The sequence below is a fragment of the Crassostrea angulata genome, chromosome 5 (genome assembly GCF_025612915.1).
Source record: "Crassostrea angulata isolate pt1a10 chromosome 5, ASM2561291v2, whole genome shotgun sequence".
NCBI lineage: Eukaryota > Metazoa > Mollusca > Bivalvia > Ostreida > Ostreidae > Magallana > Magallana angulata.
Window position 1 is genome coordinate 29,235,612 of NC_069115.1, and position 16,567 is coordinate 29,252,178.

Here is a 16,567-nt window from a genome sequence, read left to right on the forward strand (position 1 = left end):
TACTTTTTATTTTTGGCTGTGTATTGAAACCTAAGGCGGATAACAGATAATCTGTACTTTTTTTTCCAATTAAGTGAACGGTTGTAGTTTTGGCACTAATATATCTATGATTATCGAGATATTATGCTAAAAAGTTGTGGAAGGAGAAACTTGGGACATAAAAGATATATAGCAAAAAATTCACTTACAGCAGCTCTGGCTGTGACGTCAGTTGTTTGTGATGGTGCATGTCAATCAGTATTACATTCAATGGTAAGGGATAGGCATTTATTTAGACTTCAAAAGTCTCGTGTAATCTATACACCATCTTACAATGTTCTTTTCCAATTATTTTATGTGTTAGTACGGGCGGAAACGACATTAATTCCCGCACTAAACATGGTCTGTATATAACATTTGTCTTCATTCACTAAACATAAAGAAGCTCATTCCCGGCTTCATAGGGATACGTTCATCTCGGAATTTAAACTGAAATGTCATTTTGTGGTTTAATCAAATTTACATAGTTTGTTTTTTAATGTTTTCTGTAAGTTGACTATTAATGTGCACTGTTAAATTTGTTTGTAACACCTTTTACTTGGTAAAATAACTTTTGCTAATCGAGGGTCGGAGTTCCTTACTTTGTTTCCTATGACATGTGAAATATGTCAGAGACAATGATGATCTGGTGTTTACAACAGTCCCTTATGAATCTTGTGCTAGAAACATATCGTCATCCATAGGAGCTATGTACGCTTCAAAGGAGAATGTATCAATATATTGGAAAAGTTTACCGATAGACGGATGGACAGACGACGGATAACAGGCGATAAAAGAAGTCCGCTTGAACTTTATGTTCAGGAGAGCAAAGAAAGTTTTAAAAAATACATGTAGTAATGGTAAAGCTTTAAATAAATTTTCTGATCTTTATTAGGTCAAAAATGAATGACACTTAAGATGGAATAACACATCGTCACAAAATGGCTGACCTCTGATCGAAATGACATTTCGTTTTATTAAGAGGATTTTATCGACGATTAGATGTAACTTACTGCATAGCCGAGTGGATAAAATGTCGGGCTTGTGATCCGTACATCCCGAGTCCGAATCCCGCAGGGTTTATGTTGTTACTTATTGAATTGAATTTTTTGGATGTTCATTTTTTATCCCCAATCTGCAAATTTTTCGCTTATTTGACATATGATCAGTTTATTTATCGTTATATCTTTCATAATCAAATAATTAACTGTTAAGTGATTTTTCCTGGTGTGTTATTCCACCCTGTTAATTCAAATATGAATATTTTTATAAACCAATCATAATATAGTGTCCCAAAATAAACTTAACACAAAGCTGGACTAAGTAAAAGTTATTGTAAGAAAAACATAAGTAATTACTTTTTAAAATAATCAATAAGAGTCTTGAAGTAAGGTAAATCAAAGGTTATTTAAAAGAATCTTTTGATGCATAGCTTTCCGTTACATATTTCATGGAAAAATATTTCCGTCAATATAATGGTCACAATTTACGACTTGAATTCTTGACAGGTGTATGATCGTTAGATGTGAAGTTTAATTTATTATTTTCTTTGGGAAATGATTTTCCTAATAAATTAGAAAAAAAAAATCATATATCTCTTTTAACTAGACAGCATACACGTACTTCAAAAGTAAGATGAAATGATTTGCTTCTTAGGACACATTAAATGAAATTCTTTTTTTGGTAGATAAATATTACACAGCTTCGTCTTCAGTAAACAAGCTAATTTAAAATACACTTGTTACGAATAATACCTAATAAAGCGGAGAAGTGGATTTTTTCCCCGTTAAATCAATGATGCAAAAAACCATATTTAAAAATGTTCTTACTGTCTGAAAAATTTAATTTGTCAAGAAAGTTTACAATAACAGGTTGAGTAAATGTTATTAGCTTAAAAAAATATTTCGAGAAGAATTTGAATCGGCGATGAAAGAATTAAGCATATATATTCTTCTGCTAAAGTTTGTTCAGTTTAGTTTTGGTATAAATAAGGAGTTTATTGCTTACAATCGAGTGCCTGAAGATGACAACAAAAGACCATCGGGAAATATTCTGCATGAATCGGATCAAACGCAAAGTTTATCTGAATGCATGTCAATGTGTTCCAAATGGCCTGACTCTTCGTCGTTCTTCTACAACAATGGGGATGAAGACATGTTTCTGTACAGGGACTGTTAATGGAGTAGACCTGGTTCATTCAGATGGGTTCTCTCACTTCTCTAGTAAAAGAGGTACCACATGATGACTTTTTAAAAAAGGAAATCAATGTGTACATGTATTTACAAGTATAAGTTAGTTTGATAGATAGTCTTTAGAATCTTAAAAAAGAAAATTGTTTAATTAAATCAATATGGCTTACTTTGAAAATTATTTTTAGATAAATTATTAATTGTCTTATTCCTATTGATGGGCAACTTTGATTTTTGTTAAACGTAATAAAATGTAATTTGATGTAATAAATGTACATGTTTATTATATGCATAAAGTTTGTTTTTATCTTGACAGAGACATTAAACTGGAAAACGTTTGGCAGATCTGTTTATCTTCAGTTAAGTAGAAGAATGAAGCTTGGAGATGCCCAGGTAAGAATACAGTGATTGATGTTCAATTTTCAAATTAGCAAAATTAGTGTTGTTAGCTTTTTTTGATTTATTTTTAATCAAATTGTTCAGATGTATTGCATTGCATATGGTTTTAAAATGTATTTAGACACAAGTTCTAATTATTCTTTTATAACTTGCGTATTTAGCCCCCCCCCTCCCCCACCCCCCACCCCCGAAACAAATAAAAAAAAAACAACTTTGTTTTCTCTATAATTATTGTTCTACAATTATATTCCACCAACATCAAAAATTTAAAGTACCAAACAATTCTTTTGCTCTTTTTTTGCTCAATTCAACATTAACTGAAATAATTCTTAATACTAATTGCTGAAATGATGACCTCTTGAACTTGATCGATTGAAGGTTCCTTATTTCTTCTTAGGTAGAATGCATGGAACTTGGTGCGAAAATTGCTGAAATTGACTCCGAAGAAGAAAACAACTTTTTGAAGGAAATCGCAATAAACCTATCAGGAGGTAAGTGTATTGCCTGCTCTATTTCATGGAAAAAATATTGTAAACCAACGTGTGCGAGATCCTTGATGAAGCTGAAATACGCGTTAATTAATCACGTACCAACCCGTATTTATATCCCAATATCCCAGTATACACCCAAAAATGATTACTGAAAACTTATTTCTTATGTCTATCTTTGTTGCAAATTATGGCAATAACATTACTTTACACTTTCATTTTTGTGATGACCTAGAAAGCCGCTTCTATTTACATGATGTAAATAAAAATACTTCAACATTGTTGCAAATATTTGATTAACACAGTAAATAAATAAATCTACTTTCAACAAGGCAACGCTGTTTAATTATAATTCTAAGTGAAACGTTAAAGAAAATTCACACGTACAGTTAATTTCTTAAATCAATTAAGTAACATTCTGAAAAAAATGAATGAATAATTCGTATTACCGAGTGTAGATATGTTTTAACAAAGCTTATTTTTGTGTCAAAATATATGAGTTTTCATCACGATTACTAAGTGTGTATATTGTGCGTCGGTTTGTTTTTTGTACATAGAAAAAGTTGTAACCCAGACCGTTCATGCACTTCTTGGACCTTTTGACCCAGCTGCCTGATGTTTGCAGGAATACTGCGAATTTCTAAAATAAGCTAGGTTATTTAAGGAAAAACATTTGCAAGTGTAAATATTATACATTGTCAATATTGTAGATGTTCTAATTGGAGCAACAGACGTATTCAAAGAAGGTTCATGGATATATCTATCCTCCTGGAAAAGAATTACTTTTACCGATTGGGCGCCCGGCGAGCCTAATAGTTTATTATTCTTGTCACAACATTGTCTCTTCCTCAAACCTGAGTTTAACAACAAATGGGACGACGACAATTGTGACAACGAAGCATACGTGGTATGCGAACGACAAATTGGATAATCTGTGCATTTAACATAAAGCTACTTTATTCTTATTGCGTACATTTGAAATATTTACATGAACTATGATTTTTTATGAGGAATTGGAAAAAACTTTAATTTTTTTAACTTATTTTAGAATTTAGTGTTTATATTAAAAACAGTGCTTTTCTTGATGATTCAATTTGATTTCACTTTTTTAAAAACCAAACATAATTATATCTTTTATTATTATATTTAGGACAATTTGGAATGAACATGTATAACGAATCCGCTGTCAAAGGAAAATAACTTTTTTGTTTAAAAAAAAGGAAATATAGTGAGCAAAACACCACACTCAAAATTTGGAAACATGATAGGGTATGTACCTATCTAATAACTTGACCAAAAAAAATTGTATATAATGATCAAAACAAAAACTTTTCTAGTAGATCGTTTTATTTTAAAACAATTACTTTGTCAAAACAAAATAAAATAAGTAAAAATAGACTATCAATTTTTGATTGATAAATGAAAGAAATTATTAGCAGGATTATAAATATGTTTTATTACATAGTCTGAGTTAATAGACAAACTTAAAAAGCATTTATTAAATGATTGGAATTGAAGTTAGTCAAGTTATAATAAACCCTACTTGTGTTTTCCTGTTCGATTTTCTATGCAATTGATTGCTCTCAAAATTTAAAGAAGCTGATTTTGGAATTAGGTATAATATCAGTATATACTATGTTATAATATAGTTTGACTTATAAATGAGATGATTGTTATTCTAAATTAACAACCCAAAGCATAACATGGCTTAAAATAACATGTCCAAGCAAATAATGCTTCCTAAAATGAATGAAAAAACGAACGATGAAAACTTGTTGAATTCAAATTTAAAGTTAATGACATATGCATTTAAATTCAGGCTCCGTTATCAATGTTAAATATAAGTTTTATTATCAGATGGGAATGGGAGATACCTAAATAAGGCCAATTTATCTGTTTGAGTGACAACGATTTAGTACTACTGATTTAATCTAGTGATTAAATATGTCGGCTATATTCTGCTTTTTCTAAAGCCTGACCAAAGTTATTGCTTCCAACACTTTAAAATGTTGATGATGTTTGATTAATATAACCATACCTGTCAATGAAGTACAATTCAGATCGATAAAAGTGGAAAATCCATCCAAGATTTCTTCATTGATTCATCATCTATTTTTACGTGGAGAATTTCACATGAATGAAAACGAGCATCGTACGGAGATTCAAAATAGGAAATGTTTACATCTTTTCTCCGTTCGGAAATACTTGGTACAACTCGCACAATTTTTTAACGTATCATTCGTTTCAAGTCTTTTGCAATGAAAAACCCAGCAGACTTTCCATTTTTGGTTTTGTATTGAAACCTGAACCGGTAGAGGGGGCGTTTCATAACAGATAATCTGGACTTTTTTCATTCAGTTTGGGTGCGAAGGTATTTATGATTATCGAAATATTACGCAAAAGGTTTTAGGGAACAAAAACTATGAACAGAGCAAAGAATATTTGTTTTCTACGTTTTTAACATGTAGCAGGCTACATGAAGAATAGCGGTAAAATCTTTTTTAAAAGATTCCAAGAGACATCCCCTTCAGATAAATCGTATTAATATGCTTTGCTAAGACTCCTTTAAGTAGTTTCACTACTTTGATTTGGTAATTATAATTACTCTTGGTAGTTATAAATTGTGGTGCGAGGAATGAGCCGACGAGTGTTGTAATACTAAATATACGTTTAACCATACATGCATGAGAAAAACGCGTATTGCTTGTTTCCTTTAGGGCATGGTATTCTTCTGTTATAATTACATGTAATTATACTGCTTCAATCCAGTCAAACGTTTCTTTTTTTAAATTTCACGTGCATTAAATGTTCTGTTACATATTAAAACCAAACGAACACTAAGTTATTTCAAAGTAGTAACCATTCCCCTAGAGGGTGATAGCGATATTATTTATGACTCTATCATCTTATGTCAGTAAATAGCATTGTTTTTTCAATCATAAATCGTTGTGTGAGAAAGTTATATATTTTCAATAAATAACTTTTGTTGACATCTTTATCTTTCTGCAATATATAATATCTATCTTTAAACATGTACATATAATTATATGACTGTATTATAATTATTGATTTTCTAAAAATATAATGTTACTCTTAAATGAAGGGACTTTAAAGATATACATCATAATTAAAAGTAATCGATACTGATTGATAATTTTTACGAAACCACAACAACTTTGTCATCGATTTTGACACAAAACATTTCCACGATACTTTTATAATTATATTTTCAATTGATGTTGAAAGTTAGATAAAACGCCTTTGATGTCAATATTTTTACTTTGATCACTAGATGTAATAACAGCAAACTGCAAAAATATTAACAAAATTACACGTTTTTGGAAATTGCATACTCAAGAAATTCTCAATTTTAGACATACAGACGCAAATTGAACATTATCATATATATATGTTTTTAATGTAAAAGATTGAACTTTCAGCGTGCATGGTCTTGTAATTGATTACATCATTTACGAAGTGTTGTTGCTACAAAATGTCAAATAAAGTTTGAATCAGAAATTGATGAATTTGAAAAAGCATGTTCTCCTTGGATTGATTTTATTAATCATCTGGCAGTTTAGAATTAACATGTGTACAATAATGCATCAAGTGAATATTTTTATGTTTTTTGTTTTTTTGGTATTCTGTTTGGGTTTTTTTTTTCTTTCTTTGGTTTGTTTGTCTGTTTTTTTTTTCACATGGATTGCAGTTTACTGCATAGGCATAACTATCACAAGCAACTACCCTACTCTTTATTTTATATTACAATATGGGATGAAAATGTGAGTGAGAAGTGAGAGAGTAAATGTGTCAGATAAATGATTTATATATTTAACCTTTGTTTACAATAAAAAAAAAAATAAAGTTTGAACTTTTGAGGAAATAATACACGATCATCTGATCGGAATTTAGATTGTCATTATTTAATTTTTATTGGAAAATTTGCTACATTTTCCTCCTAATAGATAACAATTAAGACCGCAATGATAATTATCTTTTCGTGAGAAGATTTCAAGAGTGGTTTTCTATTACAAAAAAAAAATAAATTATATTTCATACAGTGGAATCTTCAATTAAAACTGCAAATATAATTATGCATAATTATGTGGCCAAAATTAGAGAGTACATTGAAGAACGACAAATACTGTAACTATCGTCTGTCTCAATTTATGCAACACATTTAAACGATTTTCAATAAAATAGATATACCTATGAACGAAGTACGATTAAAATACATGTAGAATAAAAGGAAAATATACAAGATATCTTCATTGACACATTATCATCTTTCACTCGAACAATTTACAGTAACGGAAAAAAAGTCTTACGGAACTAGAAAATATTGACATCTTTTCTTCATTCGAAAGCCACTCGAAATACCTCGCACAATTTTTCAACGTCATCATTCGGGTACTTTTTATGTCTATTGTTATGACAAATCCACGTAGACTTTATTTAGCCGTGTATTAAAACCTGACAAAATCGAGGGGGCGTTTCAAAAAAGATATCGTTGGATATTTTCCTATTACATCAACAGGGAAACAGCATTATATAGATCAAAAATTTAAATATATTGTACAAATTGTCAAAATATCATTTCAAATACAATTTTATTCTATGGTTTTCTCACATGTATACTTGTACAGATTATTTGTACAGTGTTCGTCAGCCCACAAATAATCAAACTCATCGAACAACGTGAGACAATCCTGATTGTGATAATTATTTGGTTGCTTCTCTCCCCATGCAGTGAAAGAAAACGTATCGTTGCTATCAGTCCATTGCCAAGTCTCTTCCAAGCGAGAGTCTGTTGCGCCTATCCAGGATGTCTCTGAAATTCACAAAAAGAAGGGCATACGTGATGTTATGAACATTGTTAATAAACTGTATTTAGAATATCAAGCGGAGAGTGTCTTTTTTCAAGTTAATATAATTGATTTATTCAAGCCAACACCCATATTTTTGATAAATGTTTTTAAGACAAAATTTTTTAACTCTGCAAAAATAAATAGTGCCTTTTATAAAGTTCCTAGACAATATTTGCAGAAATGTGTTTTCCTCCCACTTGTCGATCTCCACAAGGTTCGCATCCATGTTAAGACATGCCGCCTATAAAGCAGAAGGGAAAACAAATAAAATAACGTATACAATTTTTTTGCGTATCAATTCCATTTTTCAAAATAAGGTAAATCTAGATCTGTGGCGCTTTTCATTATTTTTTCAATTGTTTATTTGTTGTTGTTGTTGTTTTTGTGTGTGTTTTTTTGCCTGTTTTCATTTTTGCATAGTTCATAAATTGTAATTTAAAAAAATTGAATATAAAGAAATGCTATTCTCTATTTCAACGTATTTTTTTTTTATCGATTTCAAGAATGGTCGCAAAAAAGCGATAGTTAGATCATCGCTAAAATAAAAAGGTAAACTGCAGGAGAAGAGACAAGAGAATAGACGGTTGCTGGACAGATTTGCTATTTTCCATGACTATATCAGTAGAGTATTCCTCGGTATATTAACATGTCTTAAATCACAAATACTGTGCAACCTTCCTACTGATGATATTTAAAATGATAGTTAAGGAAAATGACAATCTCGTTTCGAGCTTTTTAACTTGCTTCCCTTTCATTTTACTTAGTTATTCTAGAATTTTCAGTAAACGTTTTTTTATTTTACTTAAAATAAACAACGAAAACTATTTCTTTTTTCTCAAAAACTCCTTTAAAATCGCATCAATTTAAAATGACAAGCATACATGTATATTTTAATTCTTACACGAGTTGTCTTATTTTTGCAAAACGCTTGATATATAATGAACCGACAGTACTGTGCATATCAACACACTGATTAAATAATATGTATTTTAAACAAAATTAAGGGAATACAATAATATAAAACATCCACTTAGTATGATTTCAATTTTTCTTACAAATATTGTTCGTAATTCACAGCTGTATATAAAAAAATCTTTTCAGAACTGAAATCTACACGATTAAGTTCTAACCCGTTTATCAATCGGTCTAAAATTTCAGATACTAAAGAAAAATCACGGACTGCACAAAATAATGATGATGTCAAGCTCAAATCCCCATATAAGATGATGTGGCTGTTTCTTTTATCTAACATACAGATGTACATTATCAATAATTTAGTTAATTTAACTAACTTTTTTTACGATCAATTCATTAATTCGTTCAAAGAGTGTTGTAAATATAAACAATTATATGCTTTTTTTGATGATTCATTGCAGAAAAAAATCATATAACCCTAACAGTGCCGTTTTTGCGATGTCACAACCTTCATATCACCAAAGATAGCATTGTATTTTTTTTAATAGCATTGTATTTTTTTTTTAAAATAACTCTCCTTGCTGTTAGGTCATACGTATTAAAGCTGATAGCAGGTTATGTAAATTTATTCTTCAATGATCGCTACCTTCATAACCCGCGTGTTTCATCAAAGAAAGTATATATTTACATCTTTCTTTTAACAAATTAATAAATTGATCGTAAAAAGTAAGTAAGCTAAATTATTGTTAAAGCAATATGAGCTGTATTTTTTAGAATTTTATTTTGTTGTAAAAACCTGCTAGTATGCTAAGTCTGCATGTAAATTAAACTTTTATGATAAATAAGGTTGGAATAAATCATTAATTTTTGTCAGAGGAAAGATATTCCTTCTAAGGAACATATAGCAAATCAATTTTTGTACAGGACGACAATAATTCAATTTCGCTCCAATTAAGGCTCCTTAACGGCCCTTTTCACAAAAATTTGGCGAAAGAAAATTTAAAAACCATGATATTTTTGTCATTTTATTAGAAAATAACAATTTCCTTAAAAAACATTTCATCATGAAAATTGCAGCTCATATTGCTTTAACGAACATCATTACGTTGCATAAAAGAAACAGCCAATCGTCTTCGATGGGAATTTGAGTCTGACATCATCATGATAAATTCGTGCAGTCAGTGATTTTACTCGCTGAAGGTTTCGACTAATCGATAAACTGTGCGTGTAGATTTCAGTCCTGTCAGTTTCTACAGAGCAATGAATTACAATTAATTTCATAAGAAATAAAAAGAATCATACTAGATGGGTCTAAATATATAACACTCTATCTATCTATCTATCTATCTATCTATCTATCTATCTATCTATCTATCTATCTATCTATCTATCTATCTATCTATCACATACATGAATACCTTTGCATCATCCCAAGTTAATCGTGTCAATCCAATGGTGTAGACCGAATCTTCAAAACACTGACCTTCAGCAATATCTATTTTTAATTTAAAAAACAACATTGATAATTTTCTCGTGTATTTAATGTACTTAGCTTAATTATAGTAATGATTTGGTTGAAAACAAAATAATAGTTATTGAACTTCTCAAATATACTTGGTCTTAATATTGTCGCAATTAGTTTGAATGAACGAACATATCGATGTTATCATGGTATTCTGTAAGGAAAGGAGAACAAAACAAAAATAAAAACAAACTAACTAACTAACTAACACAGAGCTGTGTGTACAACATGTAGGATCCTTGATACGTGTATGTTATATATTTCAAGTCTCTGTCACTCTTAAATTGATCCCATGTTTTTTTGTTTTTTTTATAAAATGACGGTCGGTGGAATGAACCGATTTTATCGATTATATATATATAAATGAACCGATAATCAATTAAAAGCGGTCTGACCTACACATACATTGTCACCCGTTAAAATTGAAATCAACTAAAATCAATATATGAGAGAATAACACGAACGATCAATTATATCCAGACAGTCCAACGACAGGGCAAAACAATTTAACTGCTTGTCGGCTTTAGAAATATAAAAGAGGCTTTATATGTAGTATGAACTAGACAGTAAATACAATGTCGTGAAATTCCAGAAGTATAAATATGACATCGGAGAATGAAAATTACGTAGATATTTTATTTTTAAACACAACAATGTTTAAAAACTTTGATATTGTTGCTTTATAAGAAATATTGCTTGCTAAATGATGATTTGAAATGCTAATGTTTAATATGTTAAGGAGGAATTTGCATTGTTTTATGAACGTCTGTTACCGATTAATAAAGAATATAAATTATGAAAGGCGTTTAAGGTTAAGAAGCGATAATAACTGTCATGTAGGCAGAATTTTTTAAAGACATTTACTGGCAATCTGTAGTTCATGTATGAGGGGACCTTAGCAGTAAATTTTGTATTTTCTGTGTATATATTTTTTTTTCAAATGCATACCGCAAGAAAACCACAACAAGAGGCCCAATGGGCCACATCGCTCACCTGAGCAACAATGGCTTTAAATGGGCGTTCAAAGGATATTATGCCATATGGCCCCTCGGTAGATAAACCAAAAATAAATATCCGAATTTTACACTTATTTTGCATATACTTAATCTTGGACATATTTACCTTTATGGAATACCATTTTTACCGAATATGGAATATAAACTAAATTTTCAGGTGGTGTTCAATAATAACTTCCAGTTCCCTTTAGTTTAGCCCCCCCCCCCCCCCCCAATCACTTTATAAAACGATTAAAATACACGAGAGCATTAAGGTACATTTTCTTCCTTCATTACCTACTAGTTATTGTATTTTATTTTTAAAAATCCTATATGTGAAAGAAGAAAAGTGTTCCTCAATGCACCAGAATGAATGCGTTTAATCACTCAAATTAAAAACATTGAAAATGTTGATTGGCCTTCTAGATTATAAACTATTGTCAATTGAAAAAAGTTGTCAGATATGTTAAAGAGCTATAATTCAAATCAATATTGACAGGCATGTCTCTCTATTTTACCAAGGCCCACTCATTATTTTCATCTTTATTAAAAAACAACAAATGTCTGATGATTTTCAGTTGCAATGTTTTTTAAGAACAACGCTAATGCTTTTGTCCTCATAATAATAATAATAATAATAATAATAATAATGTGTCAGGACCATGGACACTGTTTAAGACGTCATTTTTATTTATTTGTGTTCGAAAAACTATGCAAAATTTGTGTAAATTTTATGCAATTCATCGTTTAAGAAGAGGAACCAGAAAGTAGTTACAGCATATCATACTTTTCGAAGCTTGACTCTCAGGATAGTGTAGAAATAGTAATAGAAATTTGTAAACAATTAAAACAAGAGAAAATGCGCTAAAACAAAGAAAAAAACACAATTTATTTTTCATCATAAATATCATTATATTTTTCTAGCAGCGAGAATAATCTCCGTTTAGATTGAAATTGCTGAGCATCTTTAAAAACATGTTGCATTAATCAATCATTGCGCAGAGATCGTACAGATTTTTCGCAGGTACATGTAAACAATCAGTTGTCTGATTTACCGGTCTACACGTAAAAATCATAAATTTTAAAACAAAGACGATGGTTCCTCTCAAGTTAAAATAAAAAGATACATGCTAAACGAAAATCAAAACAAGCTAAAACCACCGTCACAAATGAAAATGTCAACGCATTGTAATATTCAACCTCAATTTACTTCACATAAACGGCACAAATATATTTTGGATGTTTCAAATATTCCCTTCGCACGTAAACTTTTGCACAACAAGCAAATTCATATCAGAGTCCGTTCAACATGTGCATGTTCATGATGGCTGCTTCTAACATAGACTGGTCCTGTTAACTGGTTTTCGATATATAAAATATCGAGCCCGAAGTCCAACTGATTGACCCTCATTGTCTCTGTTTTATTATTATTTTCGTAAATTACTCAAATTTGAAACAGAATTAGCCCTAAATTTTTGCAAGTAATCTTTTTTCTTTCCATAAGGATGATTTATGCTTAATTACGTTGAATTTGTCTCAGTAGTTCTTGAGAGGATTTTTAAAAATACACCCCCTTTTTCTACAGTTTCGAGGTTTTCTCCGCTTTGAATAAAGACCGATCTTTCATTTCTAAAATTTATATTCGCCTTCCCATAAGGATGCTTTGTGCCAAATTTGGTTAAAATTGGCCAAGCGGTTTTAAAGAAGAAGTTCAAAATGTAAATATTTTACAGACGGACAGATGGACGACGGACAAAATGTGATCAGAATATCTCACTTGAGCTTTCAACTCAGGTGAGCAAAAAACTGAAGTATTTTTGCATTTGATCCATACCAAATTCATTATGAGATTTAAATCTAGATATTGTAGACCATAATAAACATGTAAATATGTTCAAATCATCGATATAAATAAAAATATAAAGACTATACAAGCGCTATTGATTTATTCAGCTACATTTAAAAATTAAAGAATAGTTATTAAAAAAAAAGTATATTACCAGCCCCATGAATCGAGTAATGCCTAAATCCCGATGATGAAACTAATACACTATCCTTAACACCGCTAGCTGTGAGGCATCTCCGTGAGGAACTACTATAAAAGAAATAGCAACATCCAAACTCCCCCGAACATTTGATTCCACATTCGGATAAAGAAGAAACATGTTCATTTACCGATGTGATATCGAAACTTGGTGGAATTTTGTTATCGTTTCCTGGGATCCTTGCGTAATGTATATTGCCATCTACCAGATAGGCGTTTCCTTTGCAAACGTAGATACCGAGAAGAAATATCGGACAGATTTGGTACATCTTATTGCAACTGATCAGCGATGAGTTCAGGTTAAAGTGACTTGATCTATTTGTATCTGCTTTTTATTCATTTGAATTTTATCCTCTGGAGTAGTAACTTTTATTTGCTTTCCTTCGTATTTCTTTTGTTAATGTTTAGAGAAAGCACGCGCCAAGGAGACAATGGGTTTGTTAGACTTCGAGAACTCAATGTGTACACGTGTCTTTTAATTGTCATTTCGCTGAAAAGATTTCGATTATATTAAATGCTCATTTAACATAAACCATTGTTTTCTGATTTTCCTACTACCAGAACATGCAATGTCTATTTAAATATTTACCGAGATGTAAATACATGTGTCAACATTTGTCTTTGAATTGTCATTTTGCTGAAATGTTTCTTTAGTCTTTAAAATCAAAGGTACCCTTTGAAATGTGCATTTATATCGCGATTTTACTTTTCAAATATTGCTCTATCTATATATGAACTGATACCTTTGACAAATAACTATCTAAACTTTATCCAAAAAATCAGATACATACATGTTAATAATGTGCCTGTCTTAGAATGCTTAGAAATATTTTATGATATGATGTGTTATGTTTAAAATATAGTATGTTCCTTAAAATACTTTAAAACAAACTAGAATAAAAGTAATGAAGTACCGACGGGGGTTGATTTTATCAATTATTATTAATTCTAAAATCAACGATAGGGTATTTTTCATGGCAAGTAGTTTCTAATCTGTATTTGAATTACACACATTTTCATAATATGACCTCTCGAACTTTTCCGACAAGAAAACCCCATATGAATCATGTTGTGTAATATTTAAAGATAGAATTAATTCCATAAAACTATGTATCAGTAATCGAAATATTTCTAAAAATTGTACACATGTCTGTATCCAGGCAATATTGAACTCTAGTCTCGTTCAACCAGACGCTCGGCTGTCTCCGTTAATCTGCGACTACCAAGAGAGACTCTTTGTTTGTCGGAGATTTACGGATACAGCCAAGAGTCTGGTTGAACGAGACTAAATTGAACTCTGGCGTAGGAATACATACGACTACAAAAATATCAAAATTGTTCGTACTATTTAAAATCTGACTATTTTCAAGGTATTTATAAATAAGTTTTCTTAAAAATTAATGGCATACAATGCAGCGAATTTATCTGTTATTTTCAAGATCTAAGTCTTGTCAGCGGTGATGATTTGTGCGTAGGTCCAAACACTGTTTCACTTTCGGTTTGCCAGAGCAACTGCATAAGAGAGTTGATTAAAATAAACTCCCAAAAAATCCATCAACAAAGTCTTACATAATTATCGTTTTCTGCAAACATATTTATAAACTGAGGTTAAAGAAAAGGGTTGAAGACTTGAATGATAACTTCAGTGCAGTAGTGCTGCTTGAATTCTTCAATCGTCGGTAGATTGCACAACTTTGTTATTGTTTGGTTGATTAACTTTCTTATTCGTTTCTTTAAAGATTTATATATTTGAGTATATCATTTTATGGAATCTTTGTGATCGCTTTCTTTCTGGCTGAATAAATAAAAACTGTTTACAGAACATATCACTTTGAAATGTTAAAGTTGATAAGAAGATATTGAATTCTTTTTGTATAACATTAAATTCATTAAATTGTGATATTCATTAAAATTGATTGAAACCCTGGACAAAATATACGGAAAATGTAGATTTATCTAGATTTAAAAGTCGAATATTGTATTGTTATATTTTAAGATACGTAACTTCTTGAACAGCAAATTTTTGAATGTAAGAACCTATCTGCCGTGTCTATGAATTTTGTTTAACATATAGATAGTTATAAGTTTAAGATCGTAAAGTCTGCTTTTAATCGCTTTTTACTCGTACATGTACATGTATAATAACAGTAAGCTAAAACAGGAGAAGTTTAAACGTTGTTGTGAGCCCACGAATCTAGAAAGCGGTTTCTAAAATCGTTTACAACGTATTACTCTTAGCAACATGCAAAAGGAATTGTTTAATACTAGCATAACACATCTAGCTGGAAGTAGCATAGTTAAATGAGACATTTTACTCGTGTAAACCTGCATTCAAAATGCATAGAGTGCAATTGAAAAAATACGTTGAACTTTCTCATACGAAAACCCGATGTTTTAAGCTTATCAACTGCTGGATCCTTTCAGTGTTGTATATTTGAGCTCATTTCAATTTACCAGTTTTCAGAATGGTACATTAACACATATATTTGGATTCAAAGGTTAAACATCAGATGCCATGTTGTTACATGTAAATAAAGAGTGTTGCAAGCAAACTCATAGTGGTTCGAATTTTTCTGAGTCAAATATAAAAAAGCATCGAATACCATTGAAAGAGATTTTGTTCAGAATAAGTTGTCTGGTCTTGTGTTAAAATCTCAAAGTCAGCAACAAGTGTCTCTTTATGCTAGCGCTTGGATGCAAAATCTTACATCATCGTTGAACTTCCTTTTCTTAATATAAGAAAACAACAAACGGGATAGAGCCTGACATAAGTGAAAGCGTTATTTTTGAAAAAAAAATAGTCCACTGTCAATGTGTTATCGACGCAGCCCCCTTACAACAAACAATACGAACCCTTGTTGCAAGGGTATATTAAATATCAAATTCCAAATACACTCACAATTCACTTCCTCGCATGAGACAACAGAGACGATCTACTTAGGTAAAGATTTTTTTTCGCATCAAGTGCAGTTGGAAGAAATACTTGGAATAAAATCGATAGGATAATTATTACAAGGCTTATGTTCTAAGTTTATCAACCGCTGAGCTTTATTCCCCCCAATTTTTGTATTTTAGAGCTAACTTCAATTTACTAGCTTTTATAAGGGCGCCTGTATAACATCTGGCTGT

General features: G+C 30.6%; 1 protein-coding gene and 1 pseudogene across 1 annotated transcript; one reads left to right on the forward strand and one right to left on the reverse strand.

Moving 5' to 3' along the window:
- Window positions 1–1,944: 1,944 nt before the first annotated feature.
- LOC128183186 (perlucin-like) lies at window positions 1,945–4,108 on the forward strand (annotated as a pseudogene).
- Window positions 4,109–6,932: 2,824 nt separating this feature from the next.
- On the reverse strand, window positions 6,933–13,740 carry LOC128185740 (hepatic lectin-like). The gene is made up of 4 exons (XM_052855384.1): window positions 13,395–13,740; window positions 10,296–10,372; window positions 8,110–8,203; window positions 6,933–7,925 (listed from the first exon to the last, which is right to left on the reverse strand). The coding sequence occupies exons 1-4, from the start codon at window positions 13,705–13,707 to the stop codon at window positions 7,705–7,707; spliced, it is 705 nt and encodes a 234-aa protein (XP_052711344.1). The 5' UTR covers window positions 13,708–13,740; the 3' UTR covers window positions 6,933–7,704.
- Between the last annotated feature and the right edge of the window lie 2,827 nt (window positions 13,741–16,567).

What these genes read in the sequence shown, in the direction of transcription:
- LOC128185740 (XM_052855384.1), bottom strand. Translation starts at nt 13,707, where the DNA reads ATGTACCAAATCTGTCCGATATTTCTTCTCGGTATCTACGTTTGCAAA. An exon ending in TTACTCGATTCATGGGGCTG is followed by an intron (nt 10,373 to 13,394) that starts GTAATATACTTT and finishes AATTAAAAATAG; the next exon opens with ATATTGCTGAAGGTCAGTGT. An exon ending in TAACTTGGGATGATGCAAAG is followed by an intron (nt 8,204 to 10,295) that starts GTATTCATGTAT and finishes TCTGCTTTATAG; the next exon opens with GCGGCATGTCTTAACATGGA.